At 37.4% G+C, this 19,812-nt stretch overlaps 1 protein-coding gene across 1 annotated transcript in view; it reads left to right on the forward strand.

The window, feature by feature from the left end:
- Window positions 1-18,695, forward strand: part of ZPLD1 (zona pellucida like domain containing 1) — a 165,047-nt gene extending 146,352 nt beyond the window's left edge. The window contains exons 11-19 of the mRNA XM_090151780.1: window positions 5,085-5,305; window positions 7,623-7,804; window positions 8,451-8,523; window positions 11,091-11,188; window positions 11,463-11,543; window positions 12,376-12,547; window positions 13,905-14,013; window positions 17,270-17,299; window positions 18,432-18,695. Of these exons, the coding sequence (XP_090007906.1) occupies window positions 5,085-5,305; window positions 7,623-7,804; window positions 8,451-8,523; window positions 11,091-11,188; window positions 11,463-11,543; window positions 12,376-12,547; window positions 13,905-14,013; window positions 17,270-17,299; window positions 18,432-18,604 (1,139 nt within the window). The 3' untranslated portion in view covers window positions 18,605-18,695. The remainder of the gene's footprint in view (window positions 1-5,084; window positions 5,306-7,622; window positions 7,805-8,450; window positions 8,524-11,090; window positions 11,189-11,462; window positions 11,544-12,375; window positions 12,548-13,904; window positions 14,014-17,269; window positions 17,300-18,431) is intronic.
- The last annotated feature ends 1,117 nt before the right edge of the window (window positions 18,696-19,812 follow it).

Below are 19,812 nucleotides of genomic sequence, written 5' to 3' on the forward strand. Positions count from 1 at the left end.
AGTCTGAAACATCTAACTGGTTTTCTTTCAAGTTTTATCCAAGTGACGTAATTACGTCCTTTTAATGAAATACAGAAATAGATACGTATTTTTTAGCAAAAATGAAGTTGATGGCAAAATTCAGTGCCTCACTTCACCATTAAGCTCTTGCCTGGAGGCAGGTGAAGCTGTGCAATGCATCTATAGATGATCTATATTCATGCCTTGAGAAAATAGGGATTAAGTTTTTCTAGGGACATTAGATGTCCAAAACTGTTAATGCTCTGAGAAACATATATATCAGAATTTAATCAGGTAAAGAATGTTGTTAGTCTGTTACATGGTTTATTTTTCCTGCCTCTGTTGGTTCTTGGTCAGAATAATAGTAATGATGGGATGATTCTGACTGATTCACATCTTGTGTTCCTGTGGTAGTGATGGAGTCAAACAGTAAAGTTTCCTTCCCTTCCCTTCCCTTCCCTTCCCTTCCCTTCCCTTCCCTTCCCTTCCCTTCCCTTCCCTTCCCTTCCCTTCCCTTCCCTTCCCTTCCCTTCCCTTCCCTTCCCTTCCCTTCCCTTCCCTTCCCTTCCCTTCCCTTCCCTTCCCTTCCCTTCCCTTCCCTTCCCTTCCCTTCCCTTCCCTTCCCTTCCCTTCCCTTCCCTTCCCTTCCCTTCCCTTCCCTTCCCTTCCCTTCCCTTCCCTTCCCTTCCCTTCCCTTCCCTTCCCTTCCCTTCCCTTCCCTCTTTCTTTTTTTTTTTCCTAAATAATAATAATTCTGATGTTTCTTTGGGAAAGATCAGTTTTATTGAATCATTTGTTTTCACTGTTTCCTATTACTACCACACTGCTAGGTGCTTTGCTGATATAAAAGACCAAATGTTTCTGAATCTTTTTTCCCTTGATTGATGTGAATATGAAAAGTAGAGAAATACAGGACATGGAAAAAGGATAAAATATGTTTTGTTGATCCCTGGCAAAAATCACCATTAAGCTGAGTTTTTCACAAACTACTTCTATATTTCTATTCTTAGAGTTTTACAGACTTGACTAAAAAGTGTGGGTTAATTGTGCCCACCTATCTCAGATCTACCTTTCATCATTATTTGTTGTTTTTTTTTTTTTTCCCATTTCAGACTTCTTAAGAGGATTGCAGCCACTAGAGGGAAGCTTAGATTCTTCTTTCAGTGCTTTGTGAAAGCTTCTCTGGTCACCTTTTGCACTAACCTTATGCCATGGTTTTCTATTTGCTGTGTGATACCCACAAAATGAATCCAGATCTTACTGAGGGTATTTAGGAATTAATTACAGTTCTGTCTCATAATAATGGCTATATCAGATTCCATACCTGCTGAATCCCAGAGACTTGGGCACATTTGTTTAGGTTACAAGCAAACATTATTATTTTTTTCAGTAAATTCTAATCATGCCACACTGCCCATAGCAGGTAAGATCTGAGTCCTGCTTGTTCCTGTTTGTGATCTCAAGCAGTAGCAACTCAAAGGCTGAAATTTAATCAGTGGTCTTAGTGCTGATTTTGAGAGCTAAGAAAGAAAAATAATTTTGCTTATGTTAGCCAAGTATTTGAGCTAGAGATGAAAAACCAAAATGGTTTTGTCCCAAAATATGACAGGTATTTTGTGCAAGAGGGGCTGCTAAGTGATGCGCTGAGGCTGGTGGAGTTCAGTAAACCCCAAGAACTCTGTTTGGTTCAAGTATCCCAGAAGATGGGCCGGAACCTGTACAGGGAGCGAGGGGCTCACTTTTCCCTGTGCTTGCTACCCTGGTGTTTGGCTCAGCCTGTGGCTCTGTGAGTGCAAACCTGACGACCTTCAGCATTCAGGTATAAGGGGAGAATGAGGGGTCAGAACGAAGCACATGTCAAACAAGTGTCTTTTGAGGCTGAGATACTGCCCTGCAGAGCTAGGTTGTGGGCAGGATTTTCTTCCCTGTTCCTTATTTGTTCCTTGTGAAAAGCATTTGTTTTTGTCAGCTGAAATTCCAAATACAAGGTGACTGTGGACATTCTAGCTGAGGTCTGTGGTGTGCAGATACCTCAGAAGCCATTGATTTTTTTTTTTTTTTTGAAGTTGTTTGCTCTTTTATTTAATGCTGAGAGGAACAGAAGTTTAGGAAGCTTGTCTTCAGCAAAGATGAGAAATTAAGCCTTCCTAAAGACCCTCAGAGCTCATCCATTTTTCATTTGTTTGTGCTTTTATCGTTCGCTGCTTAGACGACTTTTGCATAGGGATGGTGCTGCATAAACAGGGTGATAAATAATCAGACAGGACTTTTTTTTTTCCCTGCAGTTTGCAGGTTTGTTTTACAGCATAAGCATGCAATAATCAGCAGGGCTGTAGACAAAAACGCAGTTGGTCGATCAAAAATTCAGTGACTTTTTGTATTTAAAGGCAGATGTATTCTTGAGTATGGAACAAGGTCAATTCCTGCTGTCCTTCAGAAAGCTGCCTGAAGAAAAGAGTTCTGAATTGTAGTGGAGCATAGCTTTTGGAGTGTACAGCCATGTTAGTGCAGCTGTCTTCAGATGGAAATGCACAGTTTTGATTCAGGGCTCTTGCTGAAACTTTGTAAAACTAGTTCATCTCCAGAATGTGCTGCTGCTATTTCACACACTCTTGCGCATTTTAATTCACCACCGAAGCTGTGACTTAATCAAAGAAGAGGCTTCTGCAGAAAAGCTGGTTTGGGGCTATAAATATCCTTGCGTACTTCTTCTGGTGGAATGACTTCTGCCAGCAGTTTTCTGGCAAGTTCTTGTCTTCCACACATTTTTACTGCTAGCTCCATTGCAAGTCTTGGTGGTACGGATGGACACCTGGCAGAAGCAAGCACTGGAGCTGTCAACATTTGGCTCGTGCTGCCAAAAGTCCATCCTTGACTCAAGGTCTCTGTTACTGTAGTTATCGCTATACCTCATGGGTTGTGCTGTTTTGCACATGACGTTCTTGTAAGTACTCTTGCCTATGGAAAGCTAGTGTGGTTTGAGTCAAAGGCCAAGTGCTTTGCCTGTACACAACAGCAATAGAGGCCATTGTATTGAAGGCCCCATCAAGTCTCAGCTGGGTGACCTTACCTCCAAGCCATCACAACTATCTTCATCAGAAAACTAGAAGCTTTCACCACAGGAATGCAACTATTTTTGTCTAAACATACATATATAGGAGTAATATTTAACTTTCTAAATTCACAAACAATTTGCTAGACATTTAGCATCTAAAGGGGCATTAGATCTGTTTGTAATTTAGTTTCAGAATTGCTTCTAAACAAACGCTGTGCTTTTTGAATTGGAGAATGGGCAGATTTAATAACAGTGTGTCCTTGAAAAGCAGTTAGCAAAAAGGTTCAGTTTAGGAAAGCAGCTTATCCTCCTTTATAGTGCAAAATGGCTATTGTACCGTATGGTCCCATTTCCATTAGTGTCAAATGAGAATTTTGCAAGTTATAAAGGTACCATAGCAGGAAAAATAACACCCTGCTTTTAAAGAGGCTTGAAGTGAGTTATAAAATTAAGTGAGCTATTTTATATTATATCCTGCAATTTATTACAATCAGTGAATTGCTTTGAATAAGTGTAGAAGCATATCCTTTGCTATTTATGTTTTTTGTATTGCCCCCTCCACCCTAGTATACCCATTAACTGAATTACAACAGTCCTCTAGCAGTGAATACCATAACATGCTTCTTGATTTTTGTACATTATGTTAGTGAAAATACGTACATGTACAAACCAGGAGAATATCACACCACATCACTTCTACTTATGTTTTGCCTCCAGTACCTTTCTGCCCAAATTTACATCTAGTGAGTAGCGTTTATCACCACATTAGTTCAGGTCAGAGTTTAGCCTGTTATTTTCTGCACTTGATTGTTTTGGCTTTAAAGCCACCGTTAAAGCTGTCTAAATTAAACTGTTTGTGCTCCTGTACCATGGGGGAAGAGCTAGTTCATTATAATGGAGATTTCATTTCCTCTCTGTTTTGTCAGCTCAGTGAAACAATTCATTTCAGCAGGCTTAATGGCATAGTATTGACTGAAGTTGTTCTGCAATTTTTAATAGCCCTTAATGTTTAAGCAGGTGTAATAAATGTGTAGTTCTATAAACGAGTAATGATTGTGTTTAACATGATGCAGTGCACCTTTTGCAGAGCACTTAAGGAGAAAAAAGAAACCCAAACAAAATGCCCTCCATTGTCTAAACACAAGAAGAGCTTGTAGAAAAGTTATGTAACAACTTTGGGTTTCTCCACCCAAAGAAACCATCCCTTGTCCCTATAATCTCACCTGATGCTTTGCTATTCAAACACCTAAAAATCCTCAGTATATTCAAATTAAATAAATATACATTCATCCAAGAAGGACTTTCATAGAATCACTAACGTTGGAAAGACTACTAATATCATCTAGTCCAACCATCAACTCATCAGCATTTTGCTGCTGTTCAAAAACTGATTAGTTATAACAGTTGCGATGTCCTAAGCAATCTACCTTCTTTTGTACTGCAATAATGTACAGAATGAAAGATTGCAAGACAATCTGTGGTTTTATTCCTTGTCTGCTGCACAGCCTGAGACTGTGGTCTGGTACAAAGTAGGCTCCAGACAGCCTCAAATGTACCCCACTTCCATGCCAGCTGCCATCTGGAGTGGACTGAGGGGTGGAGCTTCCCTCCCAAGTTTTCTCAAAAGTGCTGGGAATTTACAGTTTCGGAAGAGGGCTGCTTAATCAAATTCCAGATACTTAACCACTTTTCCAATCCTTTGCAGTGCTTATGAATGTGCTACTAAATTACTTGCTGGTGAAGACTGGAATAGCGGTTCTGTTGCATGGTGGACTACATTTACTGCATTCATTTTTATTTTTTATTTTTAGTGAAGACGTAGATTCAGATATATTTGTTTTTCAGAACAGTCCTCTTCTGTTCTTTATATTCCATTATTATTTTGCTGTGACTGAGGTCTAAAGATTGATTTGATAGGAATTTATAATACCAGACCAATCGGTACAATAATTATATGCTCTTTAGTTTAAATACAATTTTTTTTTTTTTTTTTTTTTTACAATATCTTTTACTATTTTTTTCCTTGCAGCTGAACGAGATATCAATGTTTTCTGTGGAGTACAGACAATTACTATGAAGATAAATTTTTGCACAGTTCTTTTCTCTGGTTATTCTGAAACAGATCTGGCACTGAATGGGAAGCATGGGGATGCTCACTGCAGGGGGTTCATCAATAACAACACCTTTCCAGCAGTGGTCATTTTCATCATCAATCTGAGTACTTTGGAATCCTGTGGAAACACTTTAGTGGTAAGATGAAATCAAAGTGAAATTGTAGCATGGCTGTTTATACATAGGGTCAAGTGAATGGCCTGACAGCATTACATCTTTTATGGATAATGTTTGCATTGTCTTTCCCAGTGAGCAATATAATGCATACATCAAAGAAAACCAGAAGAAGCTGAAAATGTATCTTGATTTCTAACCAGAAAACGTGATGTGACACATTTGCCCTCTGATGGTACATTTCACATAGTAGTAATTTATTTTCACTGAAAAATATGTTTTCACAAAGCATTCTTAAAACCTTTGTTGAACATATTTTGTTTTCCTGAAATTTTTCAAATACCTGCTTGTGGAATAAAAGGAAAATATTTTTAAGAGGATGAGAGTTATAGTCTGGGTGCTTCCGAGCTCTCGTGTGAATGGGCTTGATGATTGATCCTGTATATATTGTGATGAGGCAGGGCCTTCAGGCTGAATGTTGCAGGGGAAATAATCTGGCTAGAGGACTCAGCCCTCTGAGGGAGTAAGCTCATGGCAGGCACCTCTGCAAGTAGTGCTCTCATGGCATTCACCTCCTTGTCAGATCTCATCTCTGTGGAACTATCTGGCAACAAACTGAACTTTTCAAGCACACTTGGAATATTTCACCAGAACAAACAAAAATTCACTTAACACCCACAAAATGAAGAAGGGCAATTACCTATGTGCTCAAATTTTATATGCACATATATATATATAAATATATATATAAAATATACATATATACATATGTATATATATATAAAATATATTTAAATATATATATTTAAAAAAAAAAGTCAAGGTGTGGGTCTGAAGTTCAGATTTGTATGCTCAGCTCAGATCTTATACTTGGTGCAGTGTCAATCTGTGCTATGATGTTTTGTCTGACTATGACTTCAGAGCCTACATTTTGTTACTGTTTTGTGCATGAACAGTGCATATCCTTATGCAACTAATGATTAAATGTAACCTTTAGCTAGTTTTTCAAACCAGAATCTGATCCAGGAGCTGACTTTGAACCCTGTTTCCTACTGATATAAATTTCACTCCCTTGAAAAGGAATTACCTACCAGTGAGTGACTGACCAAAAAAAAGTCCTAGACTTTTAGACTTAGACTTAGACTTCCTTCTAAACCAAGGAAGAATGAGCTTGCACAAGTTGTGTATGTTGCTCTGTACAGTCTCCACTGTTTATATCGAACTGCCTATGAATAAATAACAAAAATGTGTAAAAATGTATTATTTTTAAGGCTTATATTCCACCTGGAATTCATACAATCAAAGTTAGCTGTCAGTTTTCATAACAGCTCTGCTGTTTTCAGTTGCTAATAATTTTCTCAAACTGTGCTGAATTGTTCAAAATACACTCTGACCTATTTGCCTCAGGCTGAGTTTTCTTTAAAAATTTCAACAAAACCAAGTTCACCAAGCTCAAGATTTGCTTTTCCCAGTCCCTGAGTACCTTCCATCACCTGTGTTAGAAGTTGACAGGAAGGAACCTTTTGCTCTTCATGTGGAGTCAGTCACACTGTCAACTCTGAGAACATGCTCTTTGATTATAACTTTAAGAACACGCTGTCTGATCAATCCAAACAACTGCAGATTGGAGATTCCAAAGGGGCTCCCACAAAACTGCACAAGATAAAAAATATCACCAAAAATTCTCCTCAACCTGTCTGTGCATGCTGTGTCACAAAGAGGATGAAGGAGCTGGAAGTTTTAGGGTCCCCACAATGGAATAATAAAATCCCATGCAACTTTTTGGCTCTTTTTCACAGCGAAGGGCTTCAAACTTGCTTTCCATATAAGCAAAGGGAATACAAACCTTTTTGATTTTTGGGAGGATGGGATGGGAGAAAGTCAAATAGCAGTAGCAGGTTATGCTACCTGGGTGCTCCAGGTTGTGTTTCTTAAGCAAGGGACAGACTAGGAAATCTGATATTGAGCATTTTCCTGCCATTGACTGAACAATTAGTCACATGCCATTGGCAATGTAATAGAAAAGTTCCTTCAGCATTGTCCAAAGCACGCAAATTCTTTGGGAATGCTCAGAGAAAGTGCTTACCAGGATTCATTAGTTTTACTCAAATGTTACTCAAATCTGTGTTTTAAGAACAGTGATATCCCCTGTGAACTGTATATGCTTGATACTGGGGAGGTTAGAGACAGAACATAAGCAACACGGTGTTGATAAAGCAAACTCATTTTCAACAGATCTTCCTGAAGATATTTCTGGGTAAATGATGGGTAAAGCACAAGGTATACCTCTTGTCCCACGTTCAACTTCCTGGTAATACTTGTTTTCTATCTCCTTCAATAGGTGTCCTCAGCTCGAGGTGTCAATGCTTATGGGAATATCTCAGTGGTACAGATAGGTAATGTTTCGGGCTATATAGATACACCAGACCCACCAACTATTATCAGCTATTTACCTGGGCTTCTGTACAAATTTAGCTGTAGCTATCCTCTGGAGTACCTGGTTAACAATACCCAGCTTGCTTCGTAAGTGTCCTTTTCATTCCTATGTGTTTCATTCCCATGTTTGTATAAGCCCATATATATTTGTATCTGTGCATACCTAAATATTTGCATGCCATAGCAGTACTGTCAACATGGTGATACTTAGCTTTTTATAATAGTAAAGAGAATGAAAAAGAAAATACACTGAAAGAAGAGGTGATGCAAAGGTAAAAAGGGAAATTCATTACCATGACTGTATGAGATACCATAATGTTTATGAGAAGCTACTGTGGGCTTTGTTGTAGAGCTTGCCTTAAAGTTATTGTATTCTGATGACAAAATGACAGCAGTAGACGTGGAAATTCTTTTTGAAATTGTTTGGAAGAAAATATTTCCATTAGTAGATCCTGTACATCATGAAAAGCAGGTTTCTTTTTGTCACTTTGCCTGTCTGCTAATTATTTTTCTGATTCATGTTTTTGACAGTATCCATTATTTTCCATGTAGTTAAGGTTCTGTCAGTGTTTCCACCATAAGCTTATATTTCTGAGGTTTATAACCCAAACAGATAAATTAACTTCTTGCGATACAGCTCATTGAGTTTTTTAACAATAAAAAACACTGAAGTGTGCAAAGACAAAAATAAAATGCATTTTTGATCTTCACGATTCTTCTGGTTCTGTTGTAGGTCATCGGCTGCTATTTCTGTAAGGGAGAACAATGGTACATTTATCAGCACTTTGAATTTGTTGCTTTACAATGTGAGTATAAAACACAGTAACATGACCTGGATGAAATCCATCTCTGCATTCTGTAGTTGCAAGCTGGATTTGTAGAGCAAATTGTAAAGTCCTCTTTGTTAGCTATTATTCTCCTCCCGTTTCTCCGATGAAGGACCAGGCCTTTGGTCTGGACAGCTTTCATCTAGGTTCTCTGGTCCTTTTTGTTTGCATGTACCTCTTGCCATGTGTTTAGGTAGCCGGTCTTTGGGGACACACAGCCTTTTTGTTCTGCATTTATGCAATTCATCAATTTACAGCTCTGGCTTTAAGGTTCTAATGCTATGCAAATAATCAGTTGTAGTAGTTATAGTCATACTACAGAGTGCATAGTCATGTTTTCATTCATTATGTTTATGGGCATATTTATATATATCTGTGTGTATATGTGCATAGGTACATTGCACTGATACAGAGAATACTCTGTAGTATTCTATAAAAATATTATAGACCTGTTCCAATAAACAGCAACTCTTTTGCTGGAGTATTTTTATGTTCAAGGCTCATAAGAGTGTATTGATCATCTTTAATTGTCATGAGGGATGTGGGATTTGTTACAAACCTGAAGCCCACTGTACTTGTTACCTCATTTTGTGAACTTACATGATTTTAAGGGTTAATAATTCTAATAGGTTTTAGCTAACCTCTCTGTCATACCCTTTTAGATAATTTAACTTGGATATGCATTATTGTATAAGCTTTTCCTGTGTAAATATGGATGGTGACAGTAAAATGTGAAAAATGTGTGGACCTCTACTTAACAACAACATTAATCCCAGAAATGATTTTTTCCCGTTGATTAAAATTTTTATTCATACATTTTAAATACCTGATTTAAATATCAATTTCTCAATCTATCAGGCAACATTTTTGTAAATTATGATTCCGATTTTTTGCATTATTATTCATGTCATCATGACATTGAGTTATAATTCATGCAACTGATTTAAAAGTCAATGCTTTAAACTTTGAACATAATGAGCTATAAATATTGTAACAGGACATTTTCCAAAGGCATTCTTTAAAAAATCATGTTTGTTTGGCAGAGCTCTGAATAGCAGTTCTTAATCTGTTAAAATGAAGATTATACTTCTCTGATTTTTAAATAATCCTGACAAAAAAGATGAAGTAGAGGGAGTGCTGCCGGACTTCTCTGTAAGAACAGAAACTGACCACCACCTGTTTGTTGCTGCCTTTCAGAACCTAATTCTGAATTATGAATGCTATTAATGCTTGTACTGAGAGCGCATTTATTTCTCAGTTAATTCTCAGAAAAATGGGTTTTATCTTCTCTACCCCAGTAGGTTTACAAATTGATTGTGAATCATAGAATGGCCTGGGTTGGAAGGGACTTCAAGAATTATCAAGCTCCAACCCCCTGCCACAGGCAGGGCCACCAACCTCCATATCTAATACTAGACCAGAATGCCCAGTGAACCACCAAAATTTACAGAATGAGGGGCTTACTGTAGAATGTTTTTCATTATTTTGGAAAATTTGGTGGCGTTTGATATTAGAAATATGTATAATTGACTTTATAGGTGGCAAGCTAACTGTTTAACATCCTAAAGGATCATGTGTGCATGCATGGCTTGCAAGACCTCCAGTAATGAAGAGGGTGGATAGTGAGCAAGCTGTGATTTTTGGCACAATTTCCTTAGAAAAAAATCACTTGATTTATATACTTAATTCTTGTTACTGTTGGCTGCTGCTCTTGCCTGCCACACTGGTTCTATTGTAGCAATTCCAAAATTCTACTTGAGTGCTTTGACCTCTCACAAGAGGTATTAACATGCTGAGTTTCTGTTCTTTATGGATTAGCAACCTTATTTGACATAGGTGACATTAACAGTAAGTGCATTTTGATATGCTAAATTAACATCTGTCATTCTAAATTTGTTTCATGGCATCTGTGGGTCATTGCTAAAGAGAAGTTAATGATTCAGCCTGTGAACAAGAAACTAGCAAAGCAGCTATGTCTATGTATAGTCATTGTTATATATGGTGAATTTTTAGCTGTTTTGTTTCTTGAAACAGAATTATTGAAATATTGGAATTTAAAAGAAAACTTTTGCTACTTAAAACCTGAGAACCTTCCCAGACAAAGAATGCTCTCTGACAATATAATTATACTCTTCCTTTAGAAAACCAGAGCAGCCACTTGACTGCATGTGGGCACTGGGAGACATATTGAGGTGTTAATTTGCAGTAATCTTGTTCATGAATAGTACCTTTTCTTCAGTCACTGATCCAGGCACTTCATTTAATGATAAATAAATAGATACTCCCCAATAGCTGCATGGAATAAGACATATGAAGTGTTGGTCTTCACTAACAAACTGCCTAGACAAACTGCACATGCCTACAATACAACGCTGGCACTGCTTTCTACTTCCTCCCAGAAATGGGACATAAAGAGACAGAAAGTCTATTACTGTCTTATGTGCTCTTACACAAGTTGGAAAAATTAGATGAGAGTTTGTTTTGTGAATGCAAATGATTTGTCACAGTGGGATTTCTGGTATATTGAGTCAATGTTTATTTTTCAGGACTCAACCTACAGCCAGCAGCTCCTCATCCCAAGTACAGGTTTACCTTTGAAAACCAAAATATATGCAGCTGTGAGAGCAACCAACCTTGATGGCAGGTACCATAAAGGATGTTATTTCTTGTTCTGTTGCCTATTCAGCTCTTGGGTTTTTAAGTTATTCCGATTTAGAAGCGTCTGTCTTTGTAACCTTTTGTGCATTAAAAGGGTGGTTAGTGTTTGACAATCATTGCCTTCAACTGAAGGATATAAAATCCTTGATACTGAATGCATATCTTGCTGTTGTCCTCATAATGAAAGTTTTCCCTCACTATCTATTCCTGCTCTTATACTGCCAGTTCCCATCATCATCTATCACTCTGCTTCTGTACAGGTGGAATGTTTTGATGGACTACTGTTACACTACACCATCTGGTAATCCGAGTGATGATCTTCGATATGATCTTTTCTTCAGGTAAGTCCTGTGCAACTCAGTAATTGTAGGTCCTTCTTTTAAAAAACGCAGTTATAAATTTCTCAGATAGTGGTTTCTAGGCTGCTTGAAAACTCTAAGAAATATTAGTAGAGAGGCCAAGGGCTGGACTTACAGGTAACATGTCAAGACTCAGCTTTTTTTCAACATAAACATAGAATCAATTTCAGAGTAATGAGAATCATGGTGGAGGAGTGTACATCTAAAATGTCTCTACTAGAGACAACAGAAACACGCAACCTAAGTATCCAAGCTGGCCTTTGGTTTTACCAGAGATACTCTTGCAGTGAATGACAAAGGTATAAAATATTGTAGATTGGTATTTAGGAAAAGAGTAAAGGAAATGATTAAAGTTAAATAGATGTTCCTGCTACTCTCAACAATAATATTTACTTGAATTGGAACTTTGAAAAACGTAAATAGTATCTTGGCAGTATCCCAGATTAAATCTCACCAATGAAGGCTGCTGGAATATTGTCTTCATTTGGAATTACCTGTCTATACCAGTTAGCATAACTGGTAACTTATTGCTTCTGCCTTTAGGTTTTTTTTTATGTCACTGGAATTAAATGGTTCCTTGGTTTGCAACTGTGATGTTGCAAAACAAAACAAAGCACAATCTTTCTGTAGCAATGAGCACAGGATTTTGCAGCCTGTTGGGTGACTGTGGCTGCACGTGTTGGACATCGTGGCACTATATTCTTTACAGTGATCCAAATCACTAATTTGACTGCCTAAATTGTCTTATTCTCACCTAATAGCTTTAAAAAGCCAGCCATCTATCTAATCATCTAATCTTCTCTACAAAAACTAGCTGTGACAAGGATCCTCAGACAACTATCATTGAAAATGGCAAGAGCCAAATGGGACGGTTTTCATTTGAGGTATTCCGCTTTGTGAAGCACAAGAACCAGAAGATGTCTACGGTCTTCCTCCACTGTGTGACAAAGCTGTGCAGAGCAGATGATTGTCCCTTTCTTGTGCCAGTAAGTTTCAATTGATGGAAACTGATGCTAATTCTCTGAATGTATGATAGTCGCACTGGAATTATTCTGCGTCCAAAAGTAACAGGTGCTTGGAATGCACAGAATGAAGGTGACTTGTATAGCCAAAATAAGATCAGCTTTGTGCATCTGAAGGAATGTAAAACAACTTATGGTGAATATGGTAATGAATGTGGTCATCCATAATAGATGTGCAGGTTGCACAGGTTGTTGAACATGCAATCAGTCATCTTCATGTCTTTTGATCCTTAGCTGATTACTAAAAGTCATGACTGAGACATCTTGAGAGTCTTAGTATAGCATCTAAGAAACAAAGTATCTGTAATCATTGCAGATTAATATAAATATTTTATAATATAATTGATATAAAACTTAGAGTAATGGTAAGCACACTTACTCTGATGAGGGACATTTGAAAGTATTCCTGATAGTGGGGAAAAAATAATGCCTCTCCTCTTCTTTATTATCATCTTCCTTGTAGTTACAAAACTGCTGTGGTGTTGATGTTCAAACATTCAATTCAATTCAAACATTATTTCCTTTTGGGGGCATTGCAAACAACAAATATATTTTGGAAACTGAAACACTTCAGTATGTATATTGAACACAAAATATTCTGTGCTGACATCTTCAAAATACAGTATCATTTCCTGCTGAATGACTTTCCATTCAAAATTTTAAAATACCCTCAATTCTGACATTTTGTGCATTATTTTATTACTTAAATTAATTTAAATGCAATTCTTTGTTTCTGTGGGGGTGCATGTTGTATGGGTTTTGAAGTTCTTTCACATGCAGTTGAAATCCAAGAAATGATCTTGTTTGAAGCATTATTGGGTAACCAAGATTAAGATAGATAAGAGAGATGCTAATTAAAAATGGATTCCAGATGGTAGAACGCTGGGAATTGTTTTAATGTGTCATTGCTATTTAGGAGTCCATGGAAAAATATGAAGTTTAACTTAAGAAATCTGCTAGAACAGGAACTGTAGCATGTTGTCTATCCCTAGTCAAGCAAAACACATTTATTGCAAAAACTGTAAACAAAGCACTGGGAAATTAACTACTGAAATTTTAATAAACTGTAAGATGAATTTTGTACACAACAGCAATGTAGTTCCGTAAATGAAGTAAAGCAAACTACAACGGGAAGCTAGGCATTTACAAGATACTCTTCTACAGAATATTGCAGTTGTTTTTATTGCAAAGTAATTTAATGCATACTAAGAAATAAAAGTTGTAGTATTGCTTGTAAAAGAGCTTCCATTAAAACAGAAGCACAGAAGGGCAATAATTCCATTCCAGTCTGAAACAGTGATTGTTTTGATTAACCACTCAGATTTGCAGTCACAGAGAAAGAAGAGATGCTGGTGGCAGAACAACTTGGAGGCCTCAGAGCACCTCTGGCAACGCTGTGATCACTGCTGGCCCCATCATTACTAGGAGTGGTAGGAACGAGCAAACTTTTTCTATGCACGGCAGAAATTTCAAAAACCTGGGGATATGTTTTAACAGTTTAACAGAAATTTGCAATGACTTAGGAAAAGGATGGATTCTCCATGAGTTTGGGTAATTTTTCCTCAACTACTGGAATCTTTGGTAGAAAATATGAGCTAGTATTTCTGCTTAGCACTCGCACTTCCTCTTTACCCCCTGAAAATCACTGTGGCATACTGTTATGCATGTAACTTCATTATAAAAACCCAAACTCAGTGATTTTTTTCTTTTTTTTTTTTTTGAAGATTTCACTGAAGTTAATGGAATTTAACTTGTGTTCAGCATCACAAGTTAATTTGGACTGCTAATAAATACTCACTGTCATTTTCTATTCGCCATTTCTTTCCCTTCACCTGCGGGTTACTATTTATGTTAATACATGCTATTAACCTTCAGCTTTCAGATCCTGAGTAGAACTCTAAGGAGGTCCATTTTTATTGTCAAAACGTGGATTTTTTTTTTTGGCTGGTTGTTTGTTTTTGTTTTAAACCAACCTGCAGTCTCTGAAAAGTATTTCTGTGACTGCTGTAGACAACATAATAAAAATAAAACATTTTAAAACTGTTGAAGAAATTCGGTTTGCGGATTTCAGCAGCCTTAGATTTAGGAATCTGAGAATAGGACTGAGTCTTGTCTAGGAAAGATAATTAAGCATAAAATCCTTCTTTACATGCAAAGTGGGGTTGTGCCTGCATGTACAAGGAGAGCGACTGACCCTCCATAATTTGGAACCATCTACAAAGAGACTATTTTTTAGAATCAAATACCCTCAATTACAAGCAACATTTCTACTTAAGGAAAAACAGTATTTTCTTCTGTATTATGAATGGTCCCAATTGAGTACCCTTACTGTCATCTGATTAGTCAATAAAAAGTGAAAAAATGAATGCTTTTTGAAAATAAATGACAGATTTGCTTAAACACATGCTAGAGAAACACTGCCTTAGGCAAGGAACGAGAACTATATAAAGCTTGGCATGTGAGCAGTCCCTATTAAAGAGTAAAGTTTGATTCAAATGCTGTGAATGCATTTTTTTAAATAATAATAATAATAAAAGATATTCATCTATTAGCTTTAAATAATGCATTACTTCAAGCAAATCAAGATCTTTAATGATCCCAAAGCTATGATAAATTAATATATATGATTTGTTGACTGTTCTTGATTTTTTTTTTTTTTTTAATGAAAGCACTAATAAGACTGAGAGAGCTGGAGCTGCTCAGCCTTGAGAAGAGAAGGCTCTAGGGAGACCTGATAGCAGCCTTTCAGTATCTACAGGGAGGATGTAAAAAAGAAAGAGTCAGACTTTAGCAGGGTCTGCTGTGACAGGACAAGGGGGAAATGGTTTCAAACTAAAAGAGGGGAGACTTAAACTAGTATAAGAGAGTTGAGGCACTGGAACAGGTTGCCCAGAGATGTGATGGATGCGCCATTCTTATAGACATTGAAGGTCAGGCTGGATGGGGCTCTGAGCAACCTGATCTAGCTGTAGGTGTCCCTGCTCATTGCGTGGGAAGAGGACTAGGTGACATTTAAGAGTCTCTTCTGACTCAAAAATGATTCTATGATAAGGGAAGTAGTATTTTTTTCGGTGTCTTTTAATTGAGATATGTGACTAAGGCTTTTTTAGATTAGACAGATTTCTTCATACAGCATGCTTTTGGACCATCCCACTCCCACTGTCAGAGGCATGCTTTGATGGAATGTACTTTAAAAAGCAGTGATTCAGTTCTGAAATGTGCCACCAATTTCCCGAGTGCTATTGCTCAAGCCAATAGTTTAAGTTGGCTTAAGCTTTTTCTTCTGGAGCAAAACGAGGGAATTACTGTTTTCTATCACTGTCTTTTCCTGTTGTGAAAATAAGTGATAAGTGCAGTGGTGATGTGAGATTCGTGAATACTGCGGTCAAAGAAAAAAAGGGGGGAGGTCATGAGAAAACTTCAATCTGAACAGAACTGACTGCTTTGTGGATGAGGAATCCCATGGGTGGCAGTACTGTCTTTGACACAATGCTACATGAAGAGGCTTAATACTATTTTCAAGAACAGATCTGCTCCAATTTTAGTAGAGAACCCATAAAACCTGCTGCACCTGGCTGAGCATAATACATATGTTTGTCATATGGCTGCAGATGTGCCTTCCACGTTTGAGTTGGCGCTGCATCTATGCTGAGACTGATCCTGTGCATGTCAGTGTCTCACCAGAAGCACCTCACGTAGTTAGCCAAGCCTTCCCATTACTCTATTCATCAGTTGTTCTGGTAACAGCACTATTTATGTAATTACCTTAGTAGGAACTGAATAGCGCTGCTGCAAATGAATAATGGTCCTTCTCCTGTGTATTTCTGAACTCTTATTTCTAACATTGCATTCTTTTCGGAGAAACTTCATTCATGTTTGTTAAACTAAAATAAGTCACTGCAAGAGAAATACGGAACAGAAAATGTTTTGGTCTCTGTATTCAGAGTCAAAGTAAGCACCTATCTGCGAAGGACTGTACAGCTTTTGATGGTTGTCTCACTTAACCATAGAAGATAGCTGCTCAAAATAGATGTATACATAAGCTGTGATTACAAGTTGCATGAAAAAGCAAAAGTAATGACAAAAAAGTGTAGCTTTGAGATGGACAGTGGTATGTTTGGGAAAAAAAAAAAAAAAAAAAAGTAGATGGAATATAAATGTTTCCCTGAGTACAGAATGTAGGAGCCAATGAGAAATAGTGTTTTTGTTATCACTTAAGGTCATTGCTTTAGTTTTCCTTAAAATAACTCAGGTTAAAACATTTTTTCCTATACAGATCATCTTGTAGTGTGTTTATAATAGAAGGAACTTGTGTATAATATCATGGCTGTCATTGTATTTTTGTTAAAAGGATCAGAATAGAACTGGGACGCTTTTCAGCTAAATAGATCCTTCACTAAGGTGTTTTTTCTTGTTTGTATGCTTTCTTTTTTCTCCCTCAGAATACTAAGTAACTGTGTTGTTGCATTTGCCTAAAAAATGAAGAAACTTCATGTAATTAATGTTATCATACTGATTTTACCAGAGATACTAAAACCAGCTAGTCAATGTTGCAAATATAGTTGATGTGTTTTGAAAATAAAGCCGTCTGCTAGCCTTTGTATGCAAAGAGGGGAGGGGGACAGGTACCAGGTGTTTATAAAATATAATGCATCTCGTTTTCATTTTTTTTTTTTTTTAATGCAGATGAGACACCAACCAACAACTCACAGCTTGGTAAGTTAATCAAAATTCCAAGAAACACAAAAGAGATGGTTTATGATTGAAACAGAACTGAGGAGAATGAACCCTTTTGATTCAGTTTGAGGCACTGAGCTAGAATGTTTTGTTTGTTTTTTCTTCTTTTTGGCTTTTGTATTTTAAATAAGTAAATACTGACATCCTGCCATAAAGAAAACATTTGGTGAATTTGGATTGCTCGGTTTAATTTGTATATCCAACCCCACCAACAAAGCAACTTCTAGTTCCTGTAGTGGAGTTGAAGTGAAAATCTGTTGCTATGACATATGAGGGTGAAGAAGCATTGCAACTGCCAGAAGCAAAATCAGACTTAAGCAGTAAAATCTGCTTATGCCATATGGGAGCTGTGCAGCAAAATGGTTGTTAAGGTGCAGTTCAGTTCTGAGCTCAAACTCAGGTGAGTCCTGCCTTAGTTCTTGTTCTGGCATTTAACCACATGAAGAGCACATGAAGAACTTTGGCTAGAGCTAGTGGTCAGTGGTAGAGTGAGGGAGGAAATAGGCTGCAGGAAGATCTGGGCTTTAAGTTTTATAGTGCTTCTCCTATGGACACTTGGAGGGCATTTTTCAGCTTGTATGTTATTCAGTGGTAATGAGGAGTTGCTAATGATTAGTAAAGAAAGGATGGTCTGTTAAGCCATCCTGCTTCTTACTTGCTCGTAACAGGACCCAGTGGCAGAAGCAACTGATGCTTTCCTCAGAACTGTACTAGCTATCTGTTCCCTTCTCTTTTGGTTTGGACCCCATAGAAACAGCTGCCTTTCCCTCCTGGCATGGAAACAGCAATCCTTAGACCTCTGCCTTGATAGCTCTTGGGTGGTGGCAGTCTTCTCCTAAATATAAAAAAGGTCAAGGTTGGTCACCCAATGTGAGAGATTGTGTGTTAGAAGTATCCTTATTGTTTTATGTCCCCGTAGTGATTGGTAGTGAAAGAACAACTATTTTCTAAGTGCACTTAGATAAATTTTATCCAAGTAGACAGGTACTCATTCTGAAGTACAATTTTAGTCTCTCACTGTAATTATTCTCTATTTAAAATAAAGACAGAAGTGTTTGGCACTGCTGAGGATTTCTAACCAGAGATTACCTGTGCATTTTTGTTCTTGCAGCTCAAGATGGACCTCCTTTCCAGCTGAATTCAGTCACCAGTGCTCTGATTTCAGGTGTGGTCATCCTTGGAATCACAAGCGTTTTCTTTTTTGTGTGTTCCCTAACTCTTCTGCACAGAAATTGGCCCAACAACTCGGTCTTGAGCGGCATCCGAAATCCAGTTTTTAACTGAAAGTGATTTACTTGCACTTTTTGTTTGCAGTTGCCTTTCTTATCCATGAAATATGCTTCCACTAAAAAAAGAAAAAAAAAAAAAAGAAAAAGGCAACATTCCATCTGTATCCAGCTTCTATTCCAGCTATTCTTTATTTGTAGACATGTTAGACGTTGTTGTGTGTAGGGAAGTAGCAGTGATATTGGTGACAATCCTAGGAAACTGAGAATCTCAGTTGTGTTTGTGATCAGACTATATATGACATAATGCCCATGGGTGTGCTGACAATAGAGCTCGTGTCTCCAGCTTCCCAAACAGGTCGTAAAGCTGAAGATGCTTAAGGTGAGAACCTATCAAAATGTGCTATGCAAAACCTGACACATTCAGAAACGTTCCTACATTCATAAATGTCTGCTAATATGAAGACCACTTATATTTTTTCATGTTTCGTCACAAATTTGAAAAACCAATTGTGACTCAGGAGGGAATTGTTGTCATCTATCTTGGCTAAAAAGAAACATACTCTTAGAGTAATTAATGACTTTTGCTAATTATTCATTTGAGAATGTTTTCTTAAGATATGTCTTCCATTGGATTGTGGTGATAGCACATAAAGTAATGCAGAACAGAATTTGGCTGGATATCTTTGAGTCAGATGGCTTAGGGCAAAATTGCTGTAGGTACCAGGAAAAACGCTGCGAGTTTTGAGGTTGAAATCTTTTTTTCCCAACAAAATCATTGAGTGAGAATATGAGTGAGTTTTAAATCTAACTAATATTCTGCAGAAAGTTAATTATGCACAGATTCACCACATCTACAACTTTTAGTCAAATTCTAACCTTGGGAAATGCTCTAAGGGGAGAAAGTATTCCTTTACCCCCTGCTTCCCTGAAGAGACAAGCAAATAAATGAATAGTAGATCAATGCTTATTTCTGTAGCAGATTCTCCCCATGGATTAGACTTCTTCACTGCATGGATGAGGGGAAGAGGGCAACTAGAAGAATAACAGGCCACAGGCAGTACCATGCTGTTGACTCTAGTTAATCTGATAAACAACAAATTTAAATGAAGTTGAGAGTGACCAGATGCCTTCAAATAGGAGCACAGGGCAGTGGTGTAGCTATGTAGAATAGGCAAAATTCTGGTATACAAGAAAGGCCACAGTAGTCATGATATATAATAAGCTGGACTGGATAGACAGTTGGGATTTTGGTCACAGATTCAT

The sequence above is a fragment of the Phasianus colchicus genome, chromosome 1 (assembly GCF_987193195.1).
Source record: "Phasianus colchicus chromosome 1, bPhaCol1.hap1.1, whole genome shotgun sequence".
Classification (NCBI taxonomy): Eukaryota; Metazoa; Chordata; class Aves; order Galliformes; family Phasianidae; genus Phasianus; species Phasianus colchicus.